Source organism: Silene latifolia, chromosome 8, assembly GCF_048544455.1.
Source record: "Silene latifolia isolate original U9 population chromosome 8, ASM4854445v1, whole genome shotgun sequence".
NCBI classification, from domain to species: Eukaryota; Viridiplantae; Streptophyta; class Magnoliopsida; order Caryophyllales; family Caryophyllaceae; genus Silene; species Silene latifolia.
Window position 1 is genome coordinate 24,874,226 of NC_133533.1, and position 27,359 is coordinate 24,901,584.

Below are 27,359 nucleotides of genomic sequence, written 5' to 3' on the forward strand. Positions count from 1 at the left end.
GCTTTGAATTGTTTGTCGACTTCTTCTTTGATCTTAAGAGCCCATTCTGTTCTCATTCGTCGAAGTTTCTGTTTCACGGGTTTGAAACCTGGTTTAATCGGGATCCTATGTTCTGCGATGTCCCTGTCGATTCCTGGCATGTCTTTGTAGGACCAAGAAAAAACGTCTTTGAACTCGTGTAGGAGGTCTATGAAACTAGCTCTCTCGGCGGGGCTCAAGGTCGTCCCTATCCTAAGTTCTTGGGGTTCCTACGTTGATGGGTTCAGTATCTTCTATTACTGGTCCCCCCTTCCCCCTCTTGTAGTATTTCTTTGGCTATCTAGGGAGGTATTTCGATTGAGTATGGGTCTGGGTCATCCTCATTATCATCGTAAACAAAATTGCATTCAGAATAACACAAAGAGTAAGCAGAACCTAATTTATTCATATTAAAATTTGAGAAAAGTTGAAACAAAGAAGCCATCTATTCTATAGTCAGTGGCGGTAAAGGGACAAATTTGTTGGGACATTTCCGAACTCATTACATTATTTGATGCTAAGCTAGGAGAAACAAGGGGGTGGGAGTGACGACAGGAGGAGACTCTCTAGGGACTTCTCTAGACTCCGACTCTGACTCTGACTCGAATTCATCGTCTCCTGGTTCTCCTTTGAACATTTCTCCTTCTCCTATGGTGAGCTTGAAGAGTCTTCCTTGATTGTTCGTCCACTTGATCGACTTTCTCCATCCTTTCTGATGATTTGAGTTGGTTTCTGTGATCAATGCGGTAGGGTTGAAATGATCGTCTTGAAGTATCATGGTAATGATCTCATCCTGCGCGGCTCTAATAAATCGATCTTCCCCAAACAGTAGGCTAACAGCTTGTTCGTCTAAGCAAGGTGCTTGATGAGTTTTGACGGTAGGAACCGTTCCTGGAGGAATGAAGTAGCAATCGTGAAAGATCTCGATTCCGGCTAACTTCCTTTCGATATAGTGCCAAGGTTCGGGAAATCCATGAAAGAGTTCTTGACTTCCTTCCCTAACGAAGTATCCATTTAGGGTAGGGAGATAGGGTTGCATTTGGATTCCCACGTTCTTACGGTTTTGAACTTGGGCGAGCATTTTGAGAGCTTCCTCTTTAGTGGGTTTGTACCCTAATTCGAATGGTATCTTTTGAGAGTTGCCTTCTTTGTAGGGTGCAAAGGTGTTCCTTCGGATTGGATTCAAAGGCATTCCTGGGAAGTATCCTTGGGATTGGAGTAGGAATTGAAGTATAAAGGTGCCAACTCGCTTTCTATGACGTATATGCTATGGAAGCCCCCAAGTTCATGCACTGGATCCGCGAGTACTTGGTTACTTGATCTCTTTTCTATTACTGCTTTAATGGGTGATGAGGTGATTGTCACCACTTTACCATCTAGTGGGATCTTGATCTTCTGGTGGAGGGTGGATGTTACCGCTTTGGAAGCGTGAATCCAAGGTCTTCTCAGAAGTATGTTGAAGGATGCTTCAATGTCTACTATTTGAAAGTTGACTTTTCGTTCGATCGACCCTGTGGCTATGGTCACGTTAACATGTCCTACCACTTTTCGTCGTATACCATCATATGCGCAAACACCTTGGTTGGTAGGGGTCCAATCCGACTCTTTCATGCCTAGTTTGTATGCCGTTTTTAAAGGTATGACGTTAACTGCCGAGCCATCATCTACCAAAGTCATTGGCACATTCTTCTTCAAACAAATGACAGTGATGTAAAGAGCCAAGTTGTGATTAGCGACAAAAGGTGGTAAATCTTCATCCGAGAAAATAACAGGGTTACTTAGCTTAGGTGATTCTTGGAAGACCAAGTTGACTACGTCATCGGGTGTGGAATTATGCGCCACAGTTAGTTTGGCCAAGGCTTGCAGTAAAGCCTGGCGATGTGGGAATGAGCTTGCAACTAGTTGCCAGACTGAAAGATCAGCCTTTGTCTTCTGTAGTTGCTTTAGTAGATGGTCAGTAGAGGTATCTTCGTTATCATTTGATGTGACAACGTTGGTTGGACCATTTGCTATGGGACCATTTTGAGAAGTCTTTTGGTATGGGTGTCCCGAACGAGTAAGGTGGTCTACATCTTGATCCTTACTATTTTGGACTATTTCCTCACTGACTTTGACTAAGTAGTGTTCAGTGAGATACTCATCTTTATCATCGTCAGCCCACACTCCATTGATGGTAGCAAGTTCTTTCATCCTCATGATCTCAGCCTCCAATTGGATAATTTGGTCAACTAGTTTATCAACCACGGCTACTACTTCTTGTATTGTAGCATTTTGAGAGAAACTTAGTGACGCACGTTCTTTGGGTGTTGCACGTGGATCACGTAGGGTTGCCACTACACTTTTTAATTCTGAGACTTGCCTATTCACACTCTTTGCCCATGCTATAAAGTCGGTCATGGTAGGGGAAATGGTAGAGTAGTTCCCTTCTTCTTCTATGGCATAGATCTCATCTTCGATTGGGGAAATGAGGTGTGAACAATCTAGGGTAGATTCTTCACTTGTAATCATCAGAACTTCAAGAGGATTTTGAGTATTGTTAGGCTTGCCTCCAGGCGGTATTGGTAGGCGACTGTCTTCAATCATGTCTTGAAGCACATTCTTTAGCTTGTAGCACTTTTCTGTATCATGTCCCTTGCCCCTATAATATTCGCAATACGAATTCTCGTCCCAGAACTTGGATTTCTTTTCTGGTTCAGGTGTAGGGCCTATGGGTTGAAGCTTACCCTGTTTTATCAGTCTCTTTAGAGCATTAGAGTATGTATCCCCGAGATTTGTGAATTTTCGTGGTGGGGTACTTTTCTTAGATGGCTCGAGAAGGTTAACTTCATCAGTCTTGCTAGTAGAGCCGTAAGAACGACTTGTTGAGCCTTGGTATCCACGACCTACCATTTTGGACAAGAGCCCTTTACGGATGTCATCCTCGATCCTTGTTCCTAGTACAGTTAAGTCTTTGAAGGTCTTAATGTTTTGGTACCTCAAATGACTTCCATAGATGGGTTTTAGATTGTCCACGAATTTCTCCACGAGGGTAGCTTCATCTGGACGTTCAACAAGTTGGGTACTAGTCTTCCTCCACCTACTTAGGAAGTCGGTGAAACCTTCTTTGTCATTTTGGGTAAGAACCTCTAAAGTGCGCATGTTACCTTGGATTTCGGCATTATCCGCATATTGCTTAGCGAACTCAATCGCGGCATCATCCCAAGTGGCAATCTTCTTATGCTCTAGAAAATAAAACCATTATTTAGGAATGGTGTCGAGAGATGAAGAAAGATCCTTAGGAACATCTCGGGTTTAATGCCTTTGATAGACATGTAATCCTTGAAAGCACGGATATGGTTCAAAGGGTTTTAATGTCCCTTGAATTTCGGGATATCCGTCATGTTGAAGTTGGTTGGCAATTTGGAGCTCACGGCCTCATACTTGCGATTGTTTTCCCTATAGATATCATCCCCTTTGAGAAACATCAGTTGTTCCTCCAAGTATTGGAGTCGCTTCTCAGCTGCAGTCATATCTATGGAAAGGTTGACCTCTTGTGCTCCCACAAAAGGTGGTGGATCTTCACGTGCGAAGTCATTCACAAAATCATGAAGTATTTCATTTTCTTCAGGAGGCAACCTAGTTTCTACAGCAACAATTCGGCCCTCGATCGTGTTGAGGCGATTATTCACTTGGTCTTGGCTAGTTTGGAGATGAGCGAGCGCGGCTAGGATTAGATCATTACCATTCGGTGTTTGTCCATTGACACTTACGTGACTAGTTCCAGGCATCTTGAAAACTGGATAAGAGATTGACGACGAATCAAAACACGATCGACCATTCTAGCACACTTACTCAAAGAAAAGGTTTGACTTGTGAAGTGGGAGTGTGCCACTTGTGTTAAGTGAGCTTTTTGAAGAAATGACGAAGTTTGAAAATTTTGGTCCCAGTCAACTGTAGTGTAGTCGTAGGAGTGAACTCGAGGTGAGGTTTTGAAATGGGTTTTGAGGCCCGAATTTTGACTCGACAATTGGACAGAGTTTTGACTGGTTTTGCGCTAATATTGGGCTTATGTTCGAAATTATTACATTTTGAAAGAAATTTTGATTTTACAAAGATCGTCATGGTTTTGTTTAGAAATGGTGGTCACATATGGTACAAGCATTTATACAGACATTATAACGGGATGTCGAGTGCATTTAAAAGGGTTTTGGCTTAAAGGTAGGTTGCCATACCAAACAATCAAACCTAGGGTCTGTGGAGAGGCTCGTACCAAACAAGAGTAAGGCTGATTCCTAGTCCATTTCCTCGAGTAGTGAAAGTCCTTGATACAAACAAGAGTAAGTACCATGGTATGGTTGACATCAATCGTTATCCATCCTTAGGCCCAAATAGGAATTTGGACCGTCTAGACGGGACGATTGGTCGAATGGGTTGGGTTGGGCCTAGGAAGGCCGAATAAAACGGTCTAGGAAGACCGAGTTATGAAAATCGACAACTGTTTTGTACAAACTACTCCCTAACCTTGTTCAAGTTTCAACATTGGCTACACGTAAGTGTATTATCCCCAGCGGAGTCGCCAAACTGTGGACGCGGGACCACGGGGCGAAAAGCGAATCAAGCTTTTCTTGTGCATTTATGGAGTCTCCACCAATTTATTGTGGAAAATTGGAAACCGTTCGAATACTTCGTGCCATGTCAAGACACAAAGCAGTGACATGAACACCAAGAACTCGTTACCCTTAGCATTCTATGTCTAGAATGACTCTCGTGGATGCCAATGAACACGGATGTTCACAGAGATCTGGAGTAAGGGGTGAGGGTACGTATTAGGAAGCTCTTTTGATCGAACACCTAATCCCGCCCGCCTCAATAGCGGACTCTACTAATGATTAGGGAAGTTATTCATACTTGATGTGTTGTCGATTATATGCATGCAATGCAACATTCAATAAATTAATCCTAGCATGTGAGAATTAATACTAAGTCGGTGAACACGTAATTTAACATGCAATTGAGTCGAAGTAGGAATTTAAGATCGATTACATGTGAGAGCATACAAGCAATACGATAAAAGAAATACAATAAAAATACAATAAAGAAAATTACAATAATTACATTGGATTAATTGATTTATGTCGAAAATACATCTAAAACGGATAATTTTAGAAAAGAAAGAATAAATAAACAAACAGAAATTAGGTGATAATACGATTAATAGTAAATTAAATACGTAAACTAACAAACTAGGTCAAGGCAGAAACGGGAGTTCAGAGACAGAACTCAACCAGGAACAAGCGCAGTAGAGCTGCGTCCTTTGGAAGAGGCGCAGTAGTTGCTGCGTCTGTTCCTGAGCTCAGTTCTGGATGTGAAGCCGGAATTGCAAATCGTTAATATTCATGGGTGATTTTAATGCTTGATTATATTATTTGACTCGGATGGAAGTGATTAACAGATTATTTACACGTGAATGAGCTCATAAAAACGATAAAACATGGATGAATTTAATTAGGACGAATTATATACAAGATTAATAAGGTTATTATAAATACAAATTAATCAAATTAATTGAATTAATTAGGTTAAATAGGTTATTAATGATGAACTAATGATGACAACGATAAATAACAGATGAAATATTGTAACACCCCGGTTTATAAAAGAAGTCCTCGTCAAGACATTCTCTAATAAAACGGACTGTTACCATCTCGGTTTCCCGAGGTAGTAAATAACAAATTAAACTCCAAGGCAATTTATATAATATTTTAACTTAATTATTACAATTCCTCTTTTCAACTCAAATTACAAGAACTGACATAAATAAAATTGAAAGTCTTCTAGATGATGATCTAGTTACTAAGTCGTTTGATCCAGTGTCTCACGCCCATCAAGCTCCCGTCCTATCTCTTAAACCTGTCAAGTCTGCTCCCCATAAAACGGTTCATCACAGGTGTTCACGAATACACAGGGTCAACCACGAGGTTGAGTAGGGAAAACAATAAAACAATAAAATATGATATGCATGATACTCCGTCACCTCCATCTCCATCTCAACTCATCACACACATCTCATACCCGGACAACCTTGACCCATACCGATCCCGGTAGACTATATATCGACCAAAGCCGATCTGCAGCCTCTCAGGTGAGGACACAGGGCAAGTCTGCAGAACCGTCTGGGCCTTATCACAACATCATCATCACCGCACCACATCACCACAACATCCTCCATCTCCAATGCATATGAATGCTCAAAAGAAATGAATGCAACACAATATATATATATATATATATATATATATATATATATATATATATATATAATGAACTGATAAATCATAAAATCATGCCAGTTACCCGATGTTGTGATATCATACTCAATACGATCAAATCAGTCAATCACCTTCCCGAATATAAATGATAACGTAAATCAACAACCACGAATCAAGTCGGCACAATTCAACAACAACGATAATAGGACAAGTGTATTTCCCTACCTCAAAGTGCCAGCAATTCCAATTAAGCAGTTAAGCAGTCCAGAAAGTAAAGCAATGAATTTGATTATCGATCCTTCACGAATTCGTCACCTTTTTCCGCCACCAGAACAGCCACCTATAGCCGCCTATGAACGTCGATAAGCTCCCCTATCTCTTCCTTGCTGCGTAGTCACTACCCACGGTCACTCACTCTCTCTCTCTATGCGAAAATGTTGAAGTTGGAGCTGATGAAAGGAGGGAGGCGTGAATGAGGGAGGCGGGTTGAGGGAGGCTGTTTAGGGTAGGTTTAGGTTTAGGGTTAAGGTTAGTGTTTAGGGTTTAGTTGGGTTTAGGGTTAAATGGGCTAAACAGTTAATGGGCCAACTCAGCTGGGTTAGCTCATAATTCGAATTCTTATAAACCCGACACAATTAACTTATATCGATACAACGCGGGTTAAATAAAATAACTTAACGAAATTATCGACTCAATATTAACTCGACATAATTAGTAATATAATATGTATAATAATTAATAATTAATAATATCCATTTAGTTTATTATATAAAAATACGGGGTATTACAAATATATCAATGGTGAATTCCAGAGATTCAATATTGAGGAATCGAACCTCTAAAACCCGAATTTGATTTTGATGACGAAAACCCGCAAATATGGACTATAAGGGATTTAAGTCGGGAATTTTAATGATGGATTAATTAATGGTGGGAAAGATTAATGAATTACAGGTTAAAGTTATCATACTCAAATTGTCGTGCTAAAGAACAATGAACAATTGAAAACAAAGCGAAAAACAATAGGACGAACAAAAGACGAAGGAAGAAGAAAGGAAGCAGAAACTGCGGCAGCCTCACGAAGAGGCGCAGCAGGTGATGCGTCCATTCGAAGAGGCGCAGCGATTCTTTGCGTCCTTTCTCGAGATTTGTTTCTTCGATAATCCGTAAAAAGGGTTTTAAAACAAGGTTTTACAAATCGGTTTTAAGTGTATTTTCGACATAAATCTTACAATTGTGATTACGAAAATAAATAACAATAATAAAAAGAAGGATTATACACCCTCAAACTTACATGTTTGACGAAACGAGATTAACTAAGTTAACGTTTAGTGATGCTCTACTCGAATGTACGACGAAAGTTCCATCTAAGAGGAAATTAAACAAAGTTGATTAAGTTGATTGATTGTGGAGTTGGTCAAATTGGTCGGTCATGCCAAACGAGGCTGGTACTCAGAAGGATCCGAGCTTACGTGGTCGAAAGTTCAAGAACGTAGACGCCAAAAAGTAAGAACGTGGTCTAGAATGCAAAGGGAGAAGAGAAGGGCGGACACTCGCGTAAGAAATATGTGAGACCGAAGGTCTCTATTTATACTAATCACACGGAGGAAATTAGAGTTTTCGGAGAAACTTTGGAAGTGAATTTCGAAAAGATACGAAAAATACGCAGAAAAGGACTGAGGAAGAAGCTCAGCAAGCACTGCGTCTCTTGGAAGAGGCGCAAAGACACGATGCGTCTTTTCTCGGTGGTTTCTCTCTGCGGAAGAAAGATTTCCGTGTTTCTATTATGGAATAGCGGATTAATCTTATTTTCTTAATATTTTATATGATAATCTCGGGATATATGTTACCAAAAGATAAAAAGATTGGAAAATATATAGAATAGAAATATCCGGAACGTTCCAGAACATTCTGACTCGGCATTTTAAACGGTTATTAGAAAATGAAGACGGTTTTTGACCCGGACTCCAAATGTACTCTAATTACTGCCAAAACGACCGTATCGGTGCGTAGATGGCGACTATGAGGTATACACAAGTGTTTGAGCGATCACTTGATGATAAACTTACGAACTGTCACAAATCATTCCGTGTACCAAACATGCGGCCCAATCATCACCGGGTGGTTTGCGGGAGGTGCAGAAATGAGGTATCTACACACTGAGACTTGAGACTAACCTTCACAACATGCGTATTCTATCATAGATAAGGCATATGATACATACCACGAGTGTGTCCCTGTTATCGTTAAGATAATATAATGGAGTAGTTGTGATGGATGTAGCATCGTTGTCTAAATGTCTCAGTGGACTTATCAAACGGGTCGAGTCTGTGTTTACCCTAAAAAATGGGTGAGGTCGGGTCGGGTTTGTGGGTTGGGTAGAAATTCGACAGGTCTATATCTTAAGTCATGTTTTAAACTCATGACTTATCATTTTGGTAAAATAATCTGGCATAAGAATTGTACACAAAATCAACTCTAATATATTCACACAAAAAATCAGCTCTAATTTGTTGTGTTTTATATTTATATAAGATTGACATTAGCAAATATGACTTTCAATTTATTAATTATATACGGAGTATTAACTTGAAAGCTAAGTAATCATCTAATTATAAAATAGTCCGTGAAATTCAAGGGTTTTAAACTAGTACGACCATCAATTGAACATATAACAAACTACATATCAAACTTCAAAATTACATCTATGTTTGTGCCAAATTCAAAGGAACATCATCTTATGTCAACAAAAAATATAGGACAACTCAGCATGCATTAATATAAGGGTTGAATTATTTTATTAGGAAAGCAAAGTTGATTTGATGTTGTTCTATTATTGTCAATTCTTATTCGCGCACATTCAATTTTCTAAAATAGTACTCCATCCTATTCTATATAACTGTCCCATTGTCTATTTCCGTCTATTCACAATAATGTCCCATTGTCTATATTTGGTAAACTCTTATACTTATTTTAATCACTTCAACCCACAACAATACCCCATCTCACCTCACAACAGTACTTTTTTTAATCACTTCACTCACAATAATACCCCATAATACCTTCCCTCTCTCCAATTACCTCAACACATCACAATATTTTACATTATTTAACTCCTCTCCTTAATTCTTGTGTCATCCACATAATGGGACATTTATCTAGAATAGGAGGGAGTATATAATAATGAAAATGAATAGGAGTATCATACGATTAGTATTACGAATATATGAATGCTTGATTATAGAAACAATGTATAGAATAATAATAATCTTATTATCAGTGTTGATTATTGTGCATAATACAAGCTACTTATATACTAAGGTGTACTAAACTAATAGAGGAAGGAAATTACAACAGCTATAATTACAACAGCTATAAACTAATATTGGCAACCTTGGATTTTTGCCTTATATACAATGGAGACGTTGCAGCTGTTTGAGACTTGTGTATTACCCCCTCTCAAGTTGGCGCGTGTAAATTTGAAACGCCCAACTTGGAAAGCAATGCTTCAAAGGATGTGCGGCCGAGTGCTTTTGTAAGAATATCGGCTAGTTTTAGTTTGGTGTGTACGTATGAGGGTTTGATAAACCCTTTTAGAATTTCGTCTCTGACGAAATGACAATCCACCTCAATGTGCTTTGTTCGTTCGTGAAAAACGGGATTGCGTGCTATATGTAAAGCAGATTGATTGTCGCATGATAGGTCAATTGGCAGAGAATGAGGTATACCGAGAAATTTTAGGCGGCCTTTAAGCCATTTTAGTTCATATACCGTATAGGCCATGACACGATACTCGGCTTCGGTGGACGATTTGGAGACCGTGGATTGCTTCTTCGTTTTCCACGAAATAGGGGCGTTGCCGAGGAAGACGATATAGGTGGATAAAGATCTCCGCGTTGTTGGACAAGCAGCATAGTCCGAGTCACAGCATGAAGTGTGAGATCACTGTGTGAGGGAAGAAGGAGACCTTGGTCCAGTTTGTTTTACAAATATTAAACCACATTAAGGGCTGCCTGCCAATGGTCGACTCGAGGGGCGTGCATGAACTGAGCGAGAATATGGACGGCATAGGTGAGGTCTGGTCGTGTGATTGTAAGATAAACAAGGCAACCCACAAGTCGACGATATGGTTGTGGGTCGTTGAGTAAGGGTGTCTCGGATGTGGCAAGGCTATGATTGGGTTCCATAGGGATGTGGGTGGGCTTCGACCCGAGTAGTCCAGCCTCGGTGAGTATATCTAAAGCGTATTTTCGTTGTGACATCAATAGCCCGCTTGAGTTGCGTGCGATTTCGAGGCCTAAGAAGTATTTTAGCGGGCCTAGATCTTTTATGTGGAAGCATTGGCCTAGATAGGCTTTGAACGTGGTAATCATATCCGGATTGTTGCCGCATATGACCAAATCGTCTACGTAGATGAGAACATGAATTTCGATGTTGGGTTTGACCAAGGTAAATAGGGAATGATCGTATGACATTGTTTAAAGCCATAGTTGATAAGAGCGGAAGCAAGTTTGGCGTACCAACACCTTGGAGCTCGTCGGAGACCATATAAGGACTTGCGAAGTCGACAAACCACACTTGTATCATTTGTGAGAAAACCGGGTGGTGGCTTCATGTAAACTTCTTCTTCGAGATCACCATGGAGAAAGGCGTTATGGACGTCCATTTGGTGGATGTCCTAACGTTTAGCAGCGACAATTGTTAGGAGCGTGCGGACAGTGACTAATTTAATAGTCGGAGCAAAGTTTTCTTGAAAGTCGATCCCTTCAACTTGACGATTGCCCATTACAACAAGACCGGCTTTATATCGTTCAATAGACCCGTCGGCGTTGTATTTGATTTTGTAAACCCATTTCGAGCCAATAGCTTTATTGTGTGATAGAAGGGGTTCGAGAGACCATGTGTGATTCTGTTCAAGAGCGGCGATTTCGGACTTCATTGCCTCGCGCCATTGCGGTACCTGCATAGCTTCATTAAAAGAGTTCGGCTCGTGATTGTTGGTCACGGCTGCTAGGAAAATCTTATGGTTAGTAGAAAACTTATTATAATGAACATAATGAGATATGGGATAGTGAGTACCTGAAGACGATGATGGTACGGTGAGAAGGTGGGTCGAGGGGTTGATAGGGGGCCGGACAAAATCTTTGAGGAGGGAGTTAGGGAATTTAGTGCGATGGCCTTTCCCCAATTTTGAGACATCGACGGGGGGTTTGTGAGAACCGTCTGGTGGAGATGTAGTGGTCGGGCTGTTGTCCGTGTTGGACATAGTGGTAGACAGTTCCTGGGGGTCGGTCGTGGGCTGATCAATAGCCGTGGCCTGTTCTGGTGAAGAAACAGAGGAGAATGATAGATGGTCGGATGGTCGGATGGGGGGTCAAAATCACGACCCTGTCAATAGGTGTGAGAGTATCATCAATGAAATTCGGGGCATCAGGATTCGTGTCGTGAATATTTAGCGATTGATATGGGAATTCGTGTTCGACGAATACGACATCGCGATAGCAAAATTGTGACCCGGTGTCTAGATCATAGACATGTCATCCCTTCTTGCCAAAGGGATAGCCGAGGAAGACATATTTCCGACCACGTGGAGCAAACTTGTCTTTCGAACGATTAGTATTTTTTGCATAACAGAGACACCCGAAGGTGCGAATATGATCCATGGGTGGTGGTTTATTATAAAGAACTTTGTACGGTGTTTTGCCATGATGTATAGATGACGGTGTGTGGTTGATAAGATAGACCGCGACAAGGAAAAATTCTCCCCAAAAAAGGAGAGGAAGACTAGCTTGAAATAAAAGTGAGCGGGCTACGTTGAGGATATGACGGTGTTTACGTTCGACCCGACCATTTTGTTGAGGAGTGTCGATGTTAGGTGTTTGGAAAATAATGCCATTTTCACGAAAAAAAGTGTTAAAAGAGGTAAATTCGAGACCGTTGTCGCTACAAAAAATCTTAATTTGTTTTTGAAATTGACGATTTACCATGGCAAAAAAATCTAATAAAGTTTGTCGAACTTCACTTTTGTAACGTAATGAATAGACCCATGTGAAACGGGAAAAATCGTCAACAATTGTTAAGAAAAATTGAGAGCCACAAGAGGCATTAGCTTAATATGGACCCCAAATATCAAAATGCATTAAATCAAACGTGTTATCAGCAATACTTGTACTTAAAGGGAAAGGGGAGCGAGTTTGTTTCGCTCTAAGACAAACGTCACAGTGTTTGCTATGAAAATCAGAAATACGAGTGTTTGTTTTATTTAAAAATGGCAAAAAACGAGAAGTATTAGAGGAGGGATGGCCCAAACGACGATGCCTGAGCTCGACTGTATCAAGCGTAACAGAAGCATAAGCATGAGGCGTGTCGGACCGAACCCCCTTGAGATAGTAGAACCCCTCACCTTGTTAACCAGCACCAATCACCGTCTTCGAGGAACGGTCCTGGATTAAGCATAATTGTTGAGAAAATTGAATAGTAAGAGAATTATCAAGTAATAAACTTGAGACAAAAATTAAATTACATTGTAAATTGACCGCATATAAAACATTGTGTAAAATGAGACGAGATGAAAGACGAATATCGCCACTTTGAGTGGCTAAGGTTAACTCACCATTGGGTAAACCCACGGATAGTGGTGTTATATCATGAATATTTGTAAAATGTGACAGACATCCGGACATATGGTACGAGGCACCGGTGTCAATAATCCAAGAGGAAGAAGAGAAATTACCATTGAGACGGTCATTGGCATCGATCTTACGGTTTTTCCACATGTGAGCAAGTTTCATCAGTTGTTGCGGATTTAAATTATTCAGCTCTATCCTGTCCAAATTAGTAATAGGGGGAGCAGAGTTACTAGGGCCTGTTTCGACATTAGTCGGAGGAATTCTTGAAACCATATTTGCACGAGCAGTAGAGTGCGGGACTGATTGTTTCTTGCGCTCATAGTTAGCCCTTCCTTAGGTGTCAGGGACGAACACAGCTTGACTCATGTCAATCGCGTTGGGGTCAATAAAAATTCGATCTCTCGGCCTGTCACCCCACCATTCGGGGAAGATCCCCGTCCCCTAATAACAAGTGCGAAGATAGTGTCCCGGTTTCTTACATGCAATGCAATACAGACGATTGGGATTAGAGGTAGACTGATTATGATGACTACGGTCAGACTTTGAATGGTCACGGTGTTGGAATATGTGTCCTCCGACAATAATGCGATCACAACTGTCGATCATGATGATCACATGTTTAAGTCTCATTTTAAGAATACATGTGGGAAGTAATATTTTACAGTCAACTGGTCCACACATATCGGTAATGATTGGCTGACTAGAGTTTGACATTACTGTCGTGCGACGGTGGTGATCAGTTGATCCCCTTATGTCATACCTAAAGGATAACACTCTTAATTGATTATTTAATTGATCGTATAACGATACGGGTTAATTAAATTACTTAAAATTGACGGACGATTTTGGAAGTAATATTTACGTGTCTCATTGTAATTTGATTAAATTAGATACGGTCTAAGTAATCGAACTGTTTTATTACTTAGATGAATTTTTTGTTTACGGAAACAATTAAAACGGAATGAACAAATTATTATAAATACATAATGTTGTAGTTTATAATTCGGAAACACTTTTGGTACAAGTAATTATGAATTACTAGGTTAATTTTATAAGTGACATATTTTATTAATATGTTGATTTTTAATTGTTAAAAATACATTTTTATACACATAATGTCTTGGAACATGTTACATGTGACAAATTGACAAAATAATGTGTAAAATGGACTTTCCATTTTACACAATATGTGCCGAAAATAAGGAGGGAGTATTAAGCTTAATTATGTTAATTATGTTTAAGTGAAAAGCATAATCATAAGACCTAAGACATAGCCTTGCATGCCTATAATTCTTGGGAAGAATTGAAGCTCATGCATTGGCCATAGCCCATTCCCCATACCCGGTTTCCCAACCATGCAAGCAAAGGGTTTTTATCCTTTATAATCACTATAATGCACATAATATCATTACTAGTGTTGTGCATTATTTTTGTTCATCCAAAAACCAACTTATAGAAGTTTAGAAAGAGAAATAAATACTCCAGAATTCATCTTCTCTTGGCCGAAAATTCAAGAGGACAAAACAATATTTTGGGTCAATTTTATTAAGATTAGTATTGTTCTAGTAATAATAATATTAGTCTTTTAAGAGGTTATCTTGGGTATACATCTTTGGGAGAGATTCTAAGCTTGAATCTTTGTTCTTCCATATAAGGAAAGCTCAAGAACAAGTAAGAAGGAGATCTTGCTTGTGCACAAAATCCGAAACTTTCATAGTAAGAATAACGATTTCTTCCCTTTTTCTAATTATGTTTGCATGCATAAGATCACAATTTATTTTATGACTAAATAGATTATCACATATATAAATATGTCGAAAAATGAGATTAATAATTTCTAACACACGGTCCCCCCCCCTCCCCTGCAGACCTGTGTCCCTGAACCCGAGCGACGAAAGCCATGGTGTCGGGTTGGGGTTCTGTTTTGGGATGAGTAAGATTGCGAACACCCTCATCCTGTAAAAGACGATTATAGACAAGATCGAGAGAGGGAAGAGGAGTGATACCGATGAGCTACGTACGCGTATTAGTGAAACGGTCATCAAGACCCATTAAGATATCACGTACCCGCTTCTTGTTGTGACGATCCGTCGTCATGATGGTAACCCAGTTGCAGGAGCAAGGGCTACAAGCGCACGATGGCCGGGGATCATGTTCTAGGAGAGCATCCCAGAGAGCCGTCAGACGGCCATAGTAATCCACCAATGATTAAGTCAGACCCTGGCGGCAGGCTTGCAACTCCGCTTGTAATTGATAGATGCGTGCCTCGTTGGTTTGACAGAATCTGTTCTTTATATCCCCCCAAACCAATCTGGCTTCGGGACGAAGAGAGATCTGTCTCTTTAGAGCCGGAGCAATTGTGTTGAAAATCCACAACGTAACCAAGGCGTTTGTTGCTTGCCAAGTTTCGAACGTATCAGAGTTAACCGCTGGTGGTTTAATTGTACCATCAATATATCCAAGTTTCCCTTTTGCCATTAGCGCAAGGTGAAACGATCTAGACCATTCATCATAATTTTGTCCATTGAAAACAACAGAGGAAATATTGTGACCCGGATGTTCAACGTGAACAACCGAGTAGGATTGTTGTTGTGGTGTTTCAACGATCTGATTATTAGTCATATTGAAGAGAGACAAGAAAAAAAAATGGATCTGAGAGGATGAAGGGACGGAAGATGGAAGAAATTAACCTAGCGTTGATACCATATTACGAATATATGAATGCTTGATTATAGAAACAATATATGGAATAATAATAATCTTATTATCAGTGTTGATTATTGTGTATAATACAAGCTACTTATATACTAAGGTGTACTAAACTAATAGAGGAAGGAAATTACAACAGCTATAATTACAACAGCTATAAACTAATATTGGCAACCTTGGATTGTTGCCTTATATACAATAGAGACGTTGCAGCTGTTGGAGACTTGCGTATTAATTAGTCGATTAGTATTGTAATCCTTTACATTAACTATAGAGTTATTAAAGCTTTGTATACATCTGATAGCTATTAAGCTCAACATATGAAAAAATACCTATAACTACTCCCTCGATAATACACTCTACCTAATGTAACGCCGTCTTCGAGATGACACTTAAAGACAACTATATACTAAAGGATATCCCCTTTGTCAAAAAAAACAAAAAAAAAATGCTACTCGTATATACTAAAGGTAATATGAGAAATCTAATTATGAGAGGAGAGCTTTGAGAGAAGAAAGATAGAAGTTGAAGAAACAAGAAGAGCTGCAGCAAAACATGCCAAATCAAGAGGAGTAACTAAAGGTATGGTTTTAAATTTGTCCAAAATTCCGACTTGAAGAATCATCATTATTGCATGCCCAACTCTTGTCTTTGCTTGTGATAACGAATGCATCTTAAGCCATGATGGTACCATCTGCATTGACAATTCAATTGTTCAAAACTTGTTCATGCACGGGCCGGGTTTTTATTCTTTGTGAAGAATATTTAAATCAAAGGTAAATAAATGATTAAGTTAACATTTTCTTCAACTCTAGGTTTTTATTTTCTAATTAGGCACTAGCTCTAGAAGTTTATTTAGTGATGCTAAAATAATGAATAATTTTCAAAATGTAACTTAATTCCATTATAAAATGTAAGAAACACGTTATTTATGATGTTTTTGTACCAAAAAAAAAAATGGAATTATAAAGGGTGAAAAATGAACCTGGAGTTGAGAGGAGGCAGTAGAGTTGAGATGAGCAAGTTGTGGATTAGTGTCAACGCTTTGGGTTCTTACAAACATGACATACAATCCCATTCCAAATATAAGCATTGCAGTTCCTACTAAGAACATATCTGCATTTCATTTCATTATTCTAATATTAGAGAAATTAAACATGATTAGTTTTGTTCAAACATATATACGGAGTATACGTTAGTTAGAGTATTATTATTATTATTTGAAAGAATCTTAAAGATATATAGGTAGTGAATTAGTTTAACCTATGGCTTCGATCACAAGTTGTACTACGCCACTTGAATCCAATCGCTGGGAAGATGCATGGAAGTAATATAAGCTCGACTTCAGTATCATGAAGCACCCCTGCATGTAAATGCACACGTTAGTTATTCTTCGTATTAACTTAACAATCATAATACATACGGGGTAGACAGACATTACTAAAAAAAATGTTTATACATACTTCAACAAAGCACAAAATTGAGCCAAGCAATGAGCCTGCAACGGCCAGTAGTGTGAAGAATCGACAATCAACAATCGCCTGCATTTCAAAGACGTACATAGATCAATAATAATAATAATATTACTACTTTGTCGAAGCTTGCAACTGAGATCTTGCAATGTTTAGTCATATGTGAGTGTCCACATTGAAATAAAATACGAGTTCATTACTATACAAATCGAGTGTATTTGTTGTTTTGAATCTCATTTTCCTTGGATATCAAATAAAGACATGCAAATTAAAGTGAGACAAGAAATAAGAGAGAATTTTTTTTTTTTGGTGTAAACCGGGGTGTCCACCGTCGACAACAGTGTATAATCCCCTCGCCGCGCGTGCTCTCACGAAGAGGTAAACGGCTGGACAAAGAGTTTGCTCCATTCCCATTGGCAGGGATCGAACCCCTGACCTCATGGTTAAGGGATGAGGTGAGCAACCACCACACCAAACACATTTGGTTAAGAAATAAGAGAGAATGATGAAGCAAGTTAATTTCATAGTAATCAATCAACTAATTCGTACCTTTTCGAAGTGCATCTGGCGTAGGGTGTGGTTGAACTCGAAGGAATGTGTAAACTTGTGCAACATGGCTATAACCCCAAGTATATTGGCCCATAAAACACTCCCATCAACACTTAGAGCTGGTATAACTTGAGTTTGTAGCGCTACTTTTGGACCATTACTATTCCCCTTTGCTCTCTCCACCACAACCATTGATGCCCTTGACATCTTTTCTTTTACCTCTTTACCCACAATCCTCTTATCATTTTGTTTTCTCCTCCATGGCATTGCCCTATTTGATTGAGCAGAACTGCGAATTATGACCGACCCTAATATGATTCTGCTTACTGACATTTGATTGCTAACCAAATCTATGGATAAATCTGCTATTTATAATCTACTTCTACAAAATGTTTCCGGATTAGCAAAGCAAGAATGTAGTTTAAAGTTTGCTCTTACAAATAACTTTTAATTCTCCAAATGATTAAGTAGGCAAGTTTGGTGAGTTGTTATATATATAGAAAGATGCATGGTTTGGTATGGAGAGAATATTGAAGATTCTGAGCATATGTGACAGACGCTTTTTCTCCCACATTTTCTTGGAAATATTGACTTTGATTCATTTGTATGTTTTCTCAAGTGTTGTTGATAGCCAATGACATTCAGACACGTGGTTAACTAAGGACGGTAAGGATGTTTGAAACTGTACACGTGTAAACGAGTATCATCATCAATCATTTGCAAATTGCAATACAGCTCGTGTTTTCTTGACCAAGCAAGTTTACAAGTTTGGAACTTTCAGTTTCAACATTAGAATGCGGTCCATATTTTCCTTCTGCAAACTACGGTGTATATTTTAGAGCTTGTTGATACTTTCACGTTTGTTTTTTTAAGGTGTTTGTTTGCATTGCATTTCCAACGTACATACACACGTCTTGGTCGTCTTCTCATTCGTAGGACGCATGTGTCCAAAGTTACATTCTATCACCGACGATTTAAAACGGAATAATTGTATGAGACCATAAAACGTAGAAGAAATGCCTTTTAAGAACATAAAAAATCGTATGAGACCAATGATCATTACAAGCAGATGACAAAATTATTCATTTTCGAGAATTTTTTGGCAAATTGGGGTTCTTTTACAAATTAATTTGCGATTTGGGGTCGGTCTCAAACTAATTTCGGTCAATGGGTTCACGTCATCACTTGTATTTTTTTTTATGTTTTTTTTTTGATAAGGTAAAGAAAGTAGCTTGATTGAAAATCAACCTATACCATCCTTGCGAATGAGAAATGGTAGAAGAAAAAATCTAGGATTTTCAAATTACCCATAAGCAATCATAAAAGAAAGGGCAACAAAATGACACTCACATTATACACGAATATCACTATAAAGCTCAAAAAGAATTAAAGAATAATATAAAACAAAAAAAAAAACAGAAGAAAAAAGTTTCTTAGAAAACACGGAGTAACCGTATACAATTCTAGCTGGAAACAGAGACAATCAAATAGAAAATTTCAAACCACCTTAGTGTTTACAGGAAAAAAAAAAAAGATGCACACCACCAACAATTAAAGAAGAAGAGAGCATAAAGATGCTTACAAAGGACGAAGAAGAACTGCTTAAAAGCGCACTACTTGTGAAACAATACTAAACCGGGTATACCCTCCCCATATTTGTAATACCCGCACTGTTTAAGGACCTTTTGACCGACCGTTTGACCAGAAAAGATCGTAGGAGGGGATAAGTGAGAGGATAAAGGACATATGCATCCGTTTACTCGACCTAGTAGGGACTACTCGGCCGAGTAGTGGTAACACTCGACCGAGTAAGGCATACTCGGCCGAAAGTATGAAATCTTCGACCGAAAGTATCGCCATTTGTTGACGCGTTATTATAAAACGCAAGTTGGTAAATATTATTTTATTTTCGACGGTTCCCTATCTCTCTAACCCTAACATATCTCTCTCACCTATCACCCACCTCTCTATACACTCTCATCTAGACTAGACACTAACCAAGGAAGGGGATTGGTTTATATGTAGAGTATTCAAGTAAGGATGTCATCGTTGTCGACTTCGGTCCGCGTCTCAAGGTAAGTCGTCGTTTCGTTGTTGTCTTTCAGTAGGTATTTGGGGTAGTCTTGTAATAGGACGTGGTTACTGTTTGTAGGATTCCTCTTGGAGTCTTGCCTAACTAGTTGTTGGATGCATTTTCATGGATTAACAATAAGGTAGGGTTTCCCTACTCGGTTTACTGTTTAATTAATTTAAGATTATGTGGTAATTTTTTGTACGATTGATATTGTGATTATCTGCTGTTGTTGGAGTGGAGATTGGTGTTGGTGTTGTGATGATTGTCGGTGATGTTCGCGAGGTGTGTCCTCGACTGAGTGGAGTCACTTGCGGGAGTGGCTTCACGCCCTAGTTTCGCCCTCAGTGGAACCCGCCACAGGAGGGGATGTGCACATTAATGGAAATGGTTATCACTCGTTGATGAGCGGGGCTTAGGTGGGTACGGCTGCGGTCCCTCACTGGCAGGGCTACACACTTTAGTGTGTGGTCAGTTACATGTTGTGATTGGGAGTTGGAGGTGGTTGATGATCAGTTGTTTATCTTATCGTACTTGTCTTATCTTGTTATATAGTAAACTGACCCCGTGTTGTGTTTTTAAAACTGTGGTGATCCATTCGGGGATGGTGAGCAGTTGGTTTAGCAGGTACAGTTGGTCTTGAAGTTTGCGGGGCTTGGAAGGGAATCAAGTCACCACGCTACCGGAGTAGATGTCACTGACACTCATGCTAGTAGTCTTTGTAGTTTTTCACGTTGTATCTTTCCACGATGTTCTACGTTGTAAAGACTTAAACTAATTAGTAAATATTCTTTTATTGTTTATTGGGTCTACTACCTCGGGCAACCGAGATGGTAACGCCTTCATACACTAGGTTGGTCCTTGGTAAGGCACCTTGGTGTACGGGGGTGTTACAAAGTGGTATCAGCGCGACGATTTTGGAACCTGAACCAATGAACCAAATGAATATAGGGTGTCAAAGTAAAATGAACCTGGTGTATGTGTGTTGGGAGCCCCTTTATGTCGGTTTTGGGTGAGAAGGCGCCCTCATCTCAGAATCCCGGCCTCACTCATACTTAAGCCATGTCCACCGTGGAAGGGTAGATGTATAGAGGTGTTTTGTGTCAAGCGTGTGTGTCCAATGTGCATGTTTGTTGCAGCTTGTATCGTGACGTAAGAACGCGATGTGCTTGAAACTATGAGTGTAGTATTTGTGAATGGTGAATTTCGTGAGTTGTTGGGTGAAATGATGGGAGGATTGCATAATTTGAGCTTGGTAATGTATGATAAGGGAATTTCGTGGTTGCATATGAAGGACCTCCTGCATGATATGTGCCTTTATGTGGTTTTAAAAAAGGTAATGAAGTATCGAATGTGTGTAGAATTGCATGATAAGGTATGTTGACGTACGTTCATAGCTCGATCCTAGCTATTATGTAGTCAAGATTAGTTGTGTGTATTCGTTGTGGCATGAATGGTTTACTACGGTTATGTGCAAAGAAATATGTGTAGCTCGTAGATATCTTAATGACATTTATGATTCGTATTGTGCTTTGTTGTGATAGAATTAGGGTCTAACGGTGACAAGCTCGATTATGTGGAACTCCGAACGTCTTTATTTGTTTTGCAGGAAAAACATTTGTTAACTTGAAACTCCGTCCCTATTCTGTTGAACTCGGCCGAGTAGAGTTTATACTCGACCGAGTAGGCCACACTCGGCCGAGTAAATAGGTACTCGGCCGAGTAGCCAGAATGACAGATTATACGTGATACTGATCTCTGGATACTCGATCGAGCAGACCAAATACTCGGCCGAGTAAACCACACTCGGCCGAGTAAACCCGATACTCTAGCGAGTACCCTTTTATCGCGGCCCAGCTCGATCTATTTCGAAAACCCTATAACCTTTCTATTCACCTTATTTCCGCCTCATTTCTTCTTCTTTTCCTCATAACTCTTCAAAACTCTCTCTCTCTCAAAACACTTGGGTGATTCTTGGTAGTGCTTGCTCTTGGATTTCCTTCTTGCTTGTTCAAAACCTCAATCAAGGTAAAGTATTCAATCAATTTCCTCAACTTACTATCAATTTATGGTAGAATTTGTTCAAAATTTCGAACCTTTAACTCTTGTAAACCAAGTTTATGTGCTTTTACTTTGATATTTTGGGTTCTAATTGCTCTTAAATACCTTCTATGTATACTCTAAAACGGTTTTTGGCTTGAAATCGCCCATCTTATGTTGCAAAATATTTTCTAGGGTTTGCTCCAAGTTTGATTTTTGGTCCCTTAGACTGCCTTCGGATGTTCGTTAAGAGTTAGTTGATGATAAAAATGCTCCTTTTGGTTAGTATGATTTGTACTTTGTGAGAAAAATCTGTCTTAAAACTTCGTCTTAAAAGTGTATAATTCGAAAAACAATCCGTACTATGGCAAAATTTTGGAAATATCCTTGTTAAAATTCATCTTCTTGCAGTATGTCGAAAGCAAAAGCCCCGGCTAAGATGCGGACTCACGCCAATGTGCAAATGGAAACGGGTTAATCTAGCCAAGAACCTGTTGTTCCTCCGGTGGAAGAATATCCATCGATAATTTTCTCTGACTATAAGCAGCGAAATGCTTTTGTGGCCTTGATGAGTCGGACCATGAGACCGAAACGTTGTGTGAACCCCAACATCTTGGAGACTTTGGGGGTTAAAGGGGATATAGTGCACATCTTTGAGATTTTGGGGATGGAGGGACTCTACCACTTACGCAAGAAGTCCTACCCATATCTGACCCTAGAGTTTTTTAGCTCCTTTTTGTATGATGTAAAGGGGAAAACCGTTCCTTTCCGCCTTATGAATGAGGATCATGACCTAACCCTTGATGAGTTCGCCGGCCACCTTGGCCTAGAGGCGGAGGAAGAGGGCTACATTAGCGATGTGGCAAAGAACAGTGGGGCACCCCACTACCTACCTTACATGACTGGCTGACCCGTCCCTAGTGCGAGTGCCCTGTTGATCAATGACGTTCAGCATGTGTCCCTCCGTATGTTTCTTAGGATGATGACTTGCCTTTTGTTCGCAAGGGAGGATGTGAGTAAGCTGAATTCTCATGAGGTCATGTTGTTGATGTCTTACCTTAACCTTCGTCCGGGGAAGCCTTTTTACTATAGTACTCCCGCGGTTGTATCCTCTAGTTTGGACCATGTGGCGCGGTCTTCGAACCGTCACATTTCGTGTGGGGCCATAGTGACCCGCTTGGCTCAGAGGCTGACTGACTTTGAGGCTCCACCTCCGTCGGGTACTGAGTTGTTTGAGGCCGTCCCTACGATGGATGAGAAGTATTGGTGTCATATCAGATGGGTAGGAAGTTAGAGGATGGGTCGTATGCGTGGAGAGTGAGAGGATCCATGTGGATGGTGCTCCTCGATCCCGAGCGCCTACCTGTGATTGACCATTTGGCTGAATATGACCCGGAGAGTGATGGGCCTAGACCTGAGCCTCAGTTTTACTTGATCGACCTCACCATCCTCTTAGACCTACCCGTGCTTGTCACAGTGACGGAGAAGCAGCCGGTCGCTCCCCCGCCACGTGAGCACCGTAGAGGGAGGGCATGTAGGGCGGACGAGGTCGAGACTGAGCCTTCTTTCTCTACACCGAGTTTTTACCCATCACAGTACTCGCCTTACCCTACCGTCCATGACCCTAGGATGCAGGTTAGTGACCTGACTGAGCGGATCTCCACTACTTTGGTTCTCTGGAACATGTATGAGATGGCCTAAAACCAGGGTATAGAGACAGGGTTAGCACAGCCGGTTTGGTGGAGAGGACCCGGGAATGACACGGGAGTCTTCCATAGTTACGGAGTTGACCTTAAATTTTGGAGAACAGCAATGGAGACCGAGTATGGCTGCCTCGCCGGACCGTGGGGAGCCAACTATGGCAGTCAGCTAGGCGGTGGAGGCTACTCAGCTGGAGTTTTTCGGAGGAGCAGGTACGTCAGGCACCGGAGGTGGTGAGGAGATGGAGGAGGGTGCGGATATGTGATTTTTGTTGTACCTCTGGATTTGTTTCTCGGTTTGTTGTTGGATATTTGCTATGCTTAGTCGTACTCTTTTATTTTGGATGATTGTAACTGGCCATAAGGCCGCTACTTGTTTTCACGTACTACGTTGGAGACTTTTAGACATAAACTTTTAGTTGGTGATGGAGTATATCACTGTTGCAGGTATAACCTTTGGTGTGTAGGTGTTTTGATGTCGAAATTTGCATTCTGACCTGGAAAACTCGACCGAGTATGTTAATACATACTCGACCGAGTATCGCTTACTCGACCGAGTACACCATTATACTCGGCCGAGCACTCGGATAATACGCTCTTCGTTATTTGGAATTGTTATAGACTTAAATGGGTAACTGTTTTGGTACGTGTATGCTTCAATACCTTAGTAATGTGTTCGGACTTTGCGTTCGGACTTTATGAGATACGCCTTGTATATATGATCACGATATATGATTGAAATCTGAGGTGCGACGGTAATAGTAATATGAGATGTGGTATGTGGGCGTTAACGGTAGTCAGTATTGATCGCAGGGCAGTAATATCATCATACTACTCGCATCTCTCTACTTATGTTGAGTGTCTTGTCTCTTTGAATTGCATGAATAAGGTGGTTGTTTATACGTTATGGACGTATCGTACTTGTCTTGTAATAGAGTATATGTCCCATAATTGTTGTCATCTTGCATATGCATAAGTCTGGTGGATGGGTAGAATGAACTTTGGGGACGAACTTCCTTTTTAGAGGGGTAGATAACATCGCGATAAAAGATAAAAGTTCTAACGAGTTGACCAAAGTTATACGTTCCTCTATGCTTCATCTTTTCTTCTATGCTTCATCTTTATTTTAAATTCCAAGTTATGAGTTGTCACAAACTTAACAGATGTAACGAGTACAATTGAATTTAACTAGCTACGTAATTCATTGAGTAGTTGTACACAGTAACGGTATAGTGATGCTTTATGGTCGTCGAAGCCTTGTTAAGAATGTCGTGAAAAACCACTTTTTTAGGTGTCTTATGTGTCTTAAACCTTGGGTGACGCTCGTTGTAATGAAGTGATAGGTCTTTCTTGGGTGTGGTCATTGTGTTGGGAGGTATGGGATGAACTTCGGGGACGAAGTTCTCTTTTAAGGGGGGGAAGACTGTAATACCCGCACTGTTTAAGGACCCATTAACCGACCATTTAACCAGAGAAGACCGTATGAGGGGATAAGTGAGAGGATAAAGGACTTATGCATCCGTTTACTCGGCCGAGTAGTGGTAACACTTGACCGAGTAAGGCATACTCGGCCGAGTATGAGAGTACTCGACCGAATATCGCCGTTGTTGACGCGTTATTATAAAACGCAAGTTGGTAAATCTTATTTCATTTTCGACGGTTCTCTATCTCTCTAACCCTAACATATCTCTCTCTCACCTATCACCCACCTCTCTATAAACTCTCATCTAGACTAGACACTAATCAAGGAAGGGGATTGGTTTATAAGTGGAGTATTCAAGTAAGGATGTCATCGTTGTCGACTTTGGTCCGCGTCTCAAGGTAAGTCGTCGTTTCGTTGTTGTCTTTCAGTAGGTCTTTCGGGTAGTCTTGTAATAGGACGTGGTTACTGTTTGTAGGATTCGTCTCGGAGTCTTGTCTGGCTAGTTGTTGGATGCATTTTCATGGATTAGCAATAAGGCAGGGTTTCCCTACTCGGTTTACTGTTTAATTAATTTGAGATTATGTGGTAATTGTTTGTACGATTGATATTGTGATTATCTGCTGTTGTTGGAGTGGAGATCGGTGTTGGTGTTGTGATGGTTGTTGGTGATGTCCGCGAAGTGCATCCTCGGCTGAGTCGAGTCACTTGCGGGAGTGGCTTCACGCCCTAGTTTCGCCCTCTGTGGAACCTGCCACAGGAGGGGATGTGCACATTAATGGACATGGTTATCGCTCATTGATGAGCGGGGCTTAGGTGGGTATGGCTGCGGTCCCCCACTGGCAGGGCTACACACTTTAGTGTGTGGTCAGTTACATGTTGTTATTGGGAGTTGGAGGTGGTTGATGATCAGTTGTTTATCTTATCGTACTTGTCTTATCTTGTTATACAGTAAACTGATCCCGTGTTGTGTTTTTAAAACTGTGGTGATCCATTCGGGGATGGTGAGCAGTTGGTTTAGCAGGTACAGTTGGTATTGATGCTTGCGGGGCTTGGAAGCGAATCGAGTCACCACGCTACCGGAGTAGATGTCACCGACACTCATGCTAGAAGTCTTTGTAGTTTTTCATGTTGTATCTTGCCCCGATGTTCTACGTTGTAAAGACTTAAACTAATTAGTAAATGTTCTTTTATTGTTTATTTGGTTTACTATCTCGGGCAACAGAGATGGTAACACCTTCATACACTAGGGTGGTCCTTGGTAAGGCACCTTGGTGTACGGGGGTGTTACAATATTCACCAACAACGCATGAAAAATTTCTTTTTAATTCTTAATTTAAACCTTCTCTAACTAAGACAAATGATTTAAAAGAACTCTCCTCGGCTAAAATGGGGAGTAAATTAAAGTCAAGTTTTTGAGAAAGTTAAAATCAAGAAAGAAGGCTGAAAAAGTTCAATTAAAGTACTAAAAAAAGACATGAGGAAGGTTGATTATGAAGAAAAGGAATGACAAAGAGAGATGGAGTACTAGGGAATAAGAAGATGAAAACTTTTTTTTTCCGGATCTCACAAATTCTGGAAAAAAGAGAGAGTTCCTCTCTCTTCTTTCTCTCGTGAAGTGGTTGTTATTGGGGTGACCTTTTTTTTTGTTTTTATATGAAGCCGCTAGGATAGCGGCTTTACTATTTTCATAACATTCCATAAGACTAGTAGATTAAAAATAAAAAAAATTACACAATACAAGCCGCTGAAGTTATTGGCGGCTTCGCACGTTTTCAACAATTTGCTAGCACTTACGGGGTGTTCAAGAAAATATGAAGGGCTGAAACCGCTAAGGACATTAGCGGTTTATCCTTTTACGTTTTCTAATACTTGTAGTATGTTTTGAAAAATAAGAGACTAAAGCCGCTAACTATCCTAGCGGCTTCATATAAAAACACGAAAAAAAATGCAAGTGATGACGTGGACCCATTGGTCCAATTATTAGTTTGAAACTGATCTCAAATCGCAAATTAATTTGTAAAAGAACCCCAATTTGCCAAAAAAAAATCCATTTTTAATATTTCATTTAGGCCCTGTTCTTTTGGACTTAATTTCAGTTCTTATAAGTTCAGTTCAGTTCAATTCAGCTCCATTAAGTTCAGTTCAGCTCTATTAAGTTCAGTTCAATTCAGATCAGATCAGTTCAGTACAGTTCAGTTTATTTTAACATTAATATTATTATTCTTATTTTATATTATTATTGTTATCATTATTATTATATTAATTTATTTACTATTATTATTATTATTATTATTATTATTATTATTATTATTATTATTATTATTACAGTTACTATTATTATTATTATTATATTATTTTTATTTATTATATTACTATTATATTATATTACTATTATTTCTATTATTATTATTAGTATTATTATTATTATTATTATTATTATTATTATTATTATTATTATTATTATTATTATTATTATTATTATTATTATTATTTTTATTTT

At 39.7% G+C, this 27,359-nt stretch overlaps 1 protein-coding gene across 1 annotated transcript; it reads right to left on the reverse strand.

The window, feature by feature from the left end:
* Positions 1 to 15,715: 15,715 nt before the first annotated feature.
* On the reverse strand, positions 15,716 to 18,110 carry LOC141594218 (uncharacterized). The gene is made up of 5 exons (XM_074414367.1): positions 17,626 to 18,110; positions 17,068 to 17,145; positions 16,868 to 16,967; positions 16,590 to 16,720; positions 15,716 to 16,298 (listed from the first exon to the last, which is right to left on the reverse strand). The coding sequence occupies exons 1-5, from the start codon at positions 17,956 to 17,958 to the stop codon at positions 16,089 to 16,091; spliced, it is 852 nt and encodes a 283-aa protein (XP_074270468.1). The 5' UTR covers positions 17,959 to 18,110; the 3' UTR covers positions 15,716 to 16,088.
* Positions 18,111 to 27,359: the final 9,249 nt, after the last annotated feature.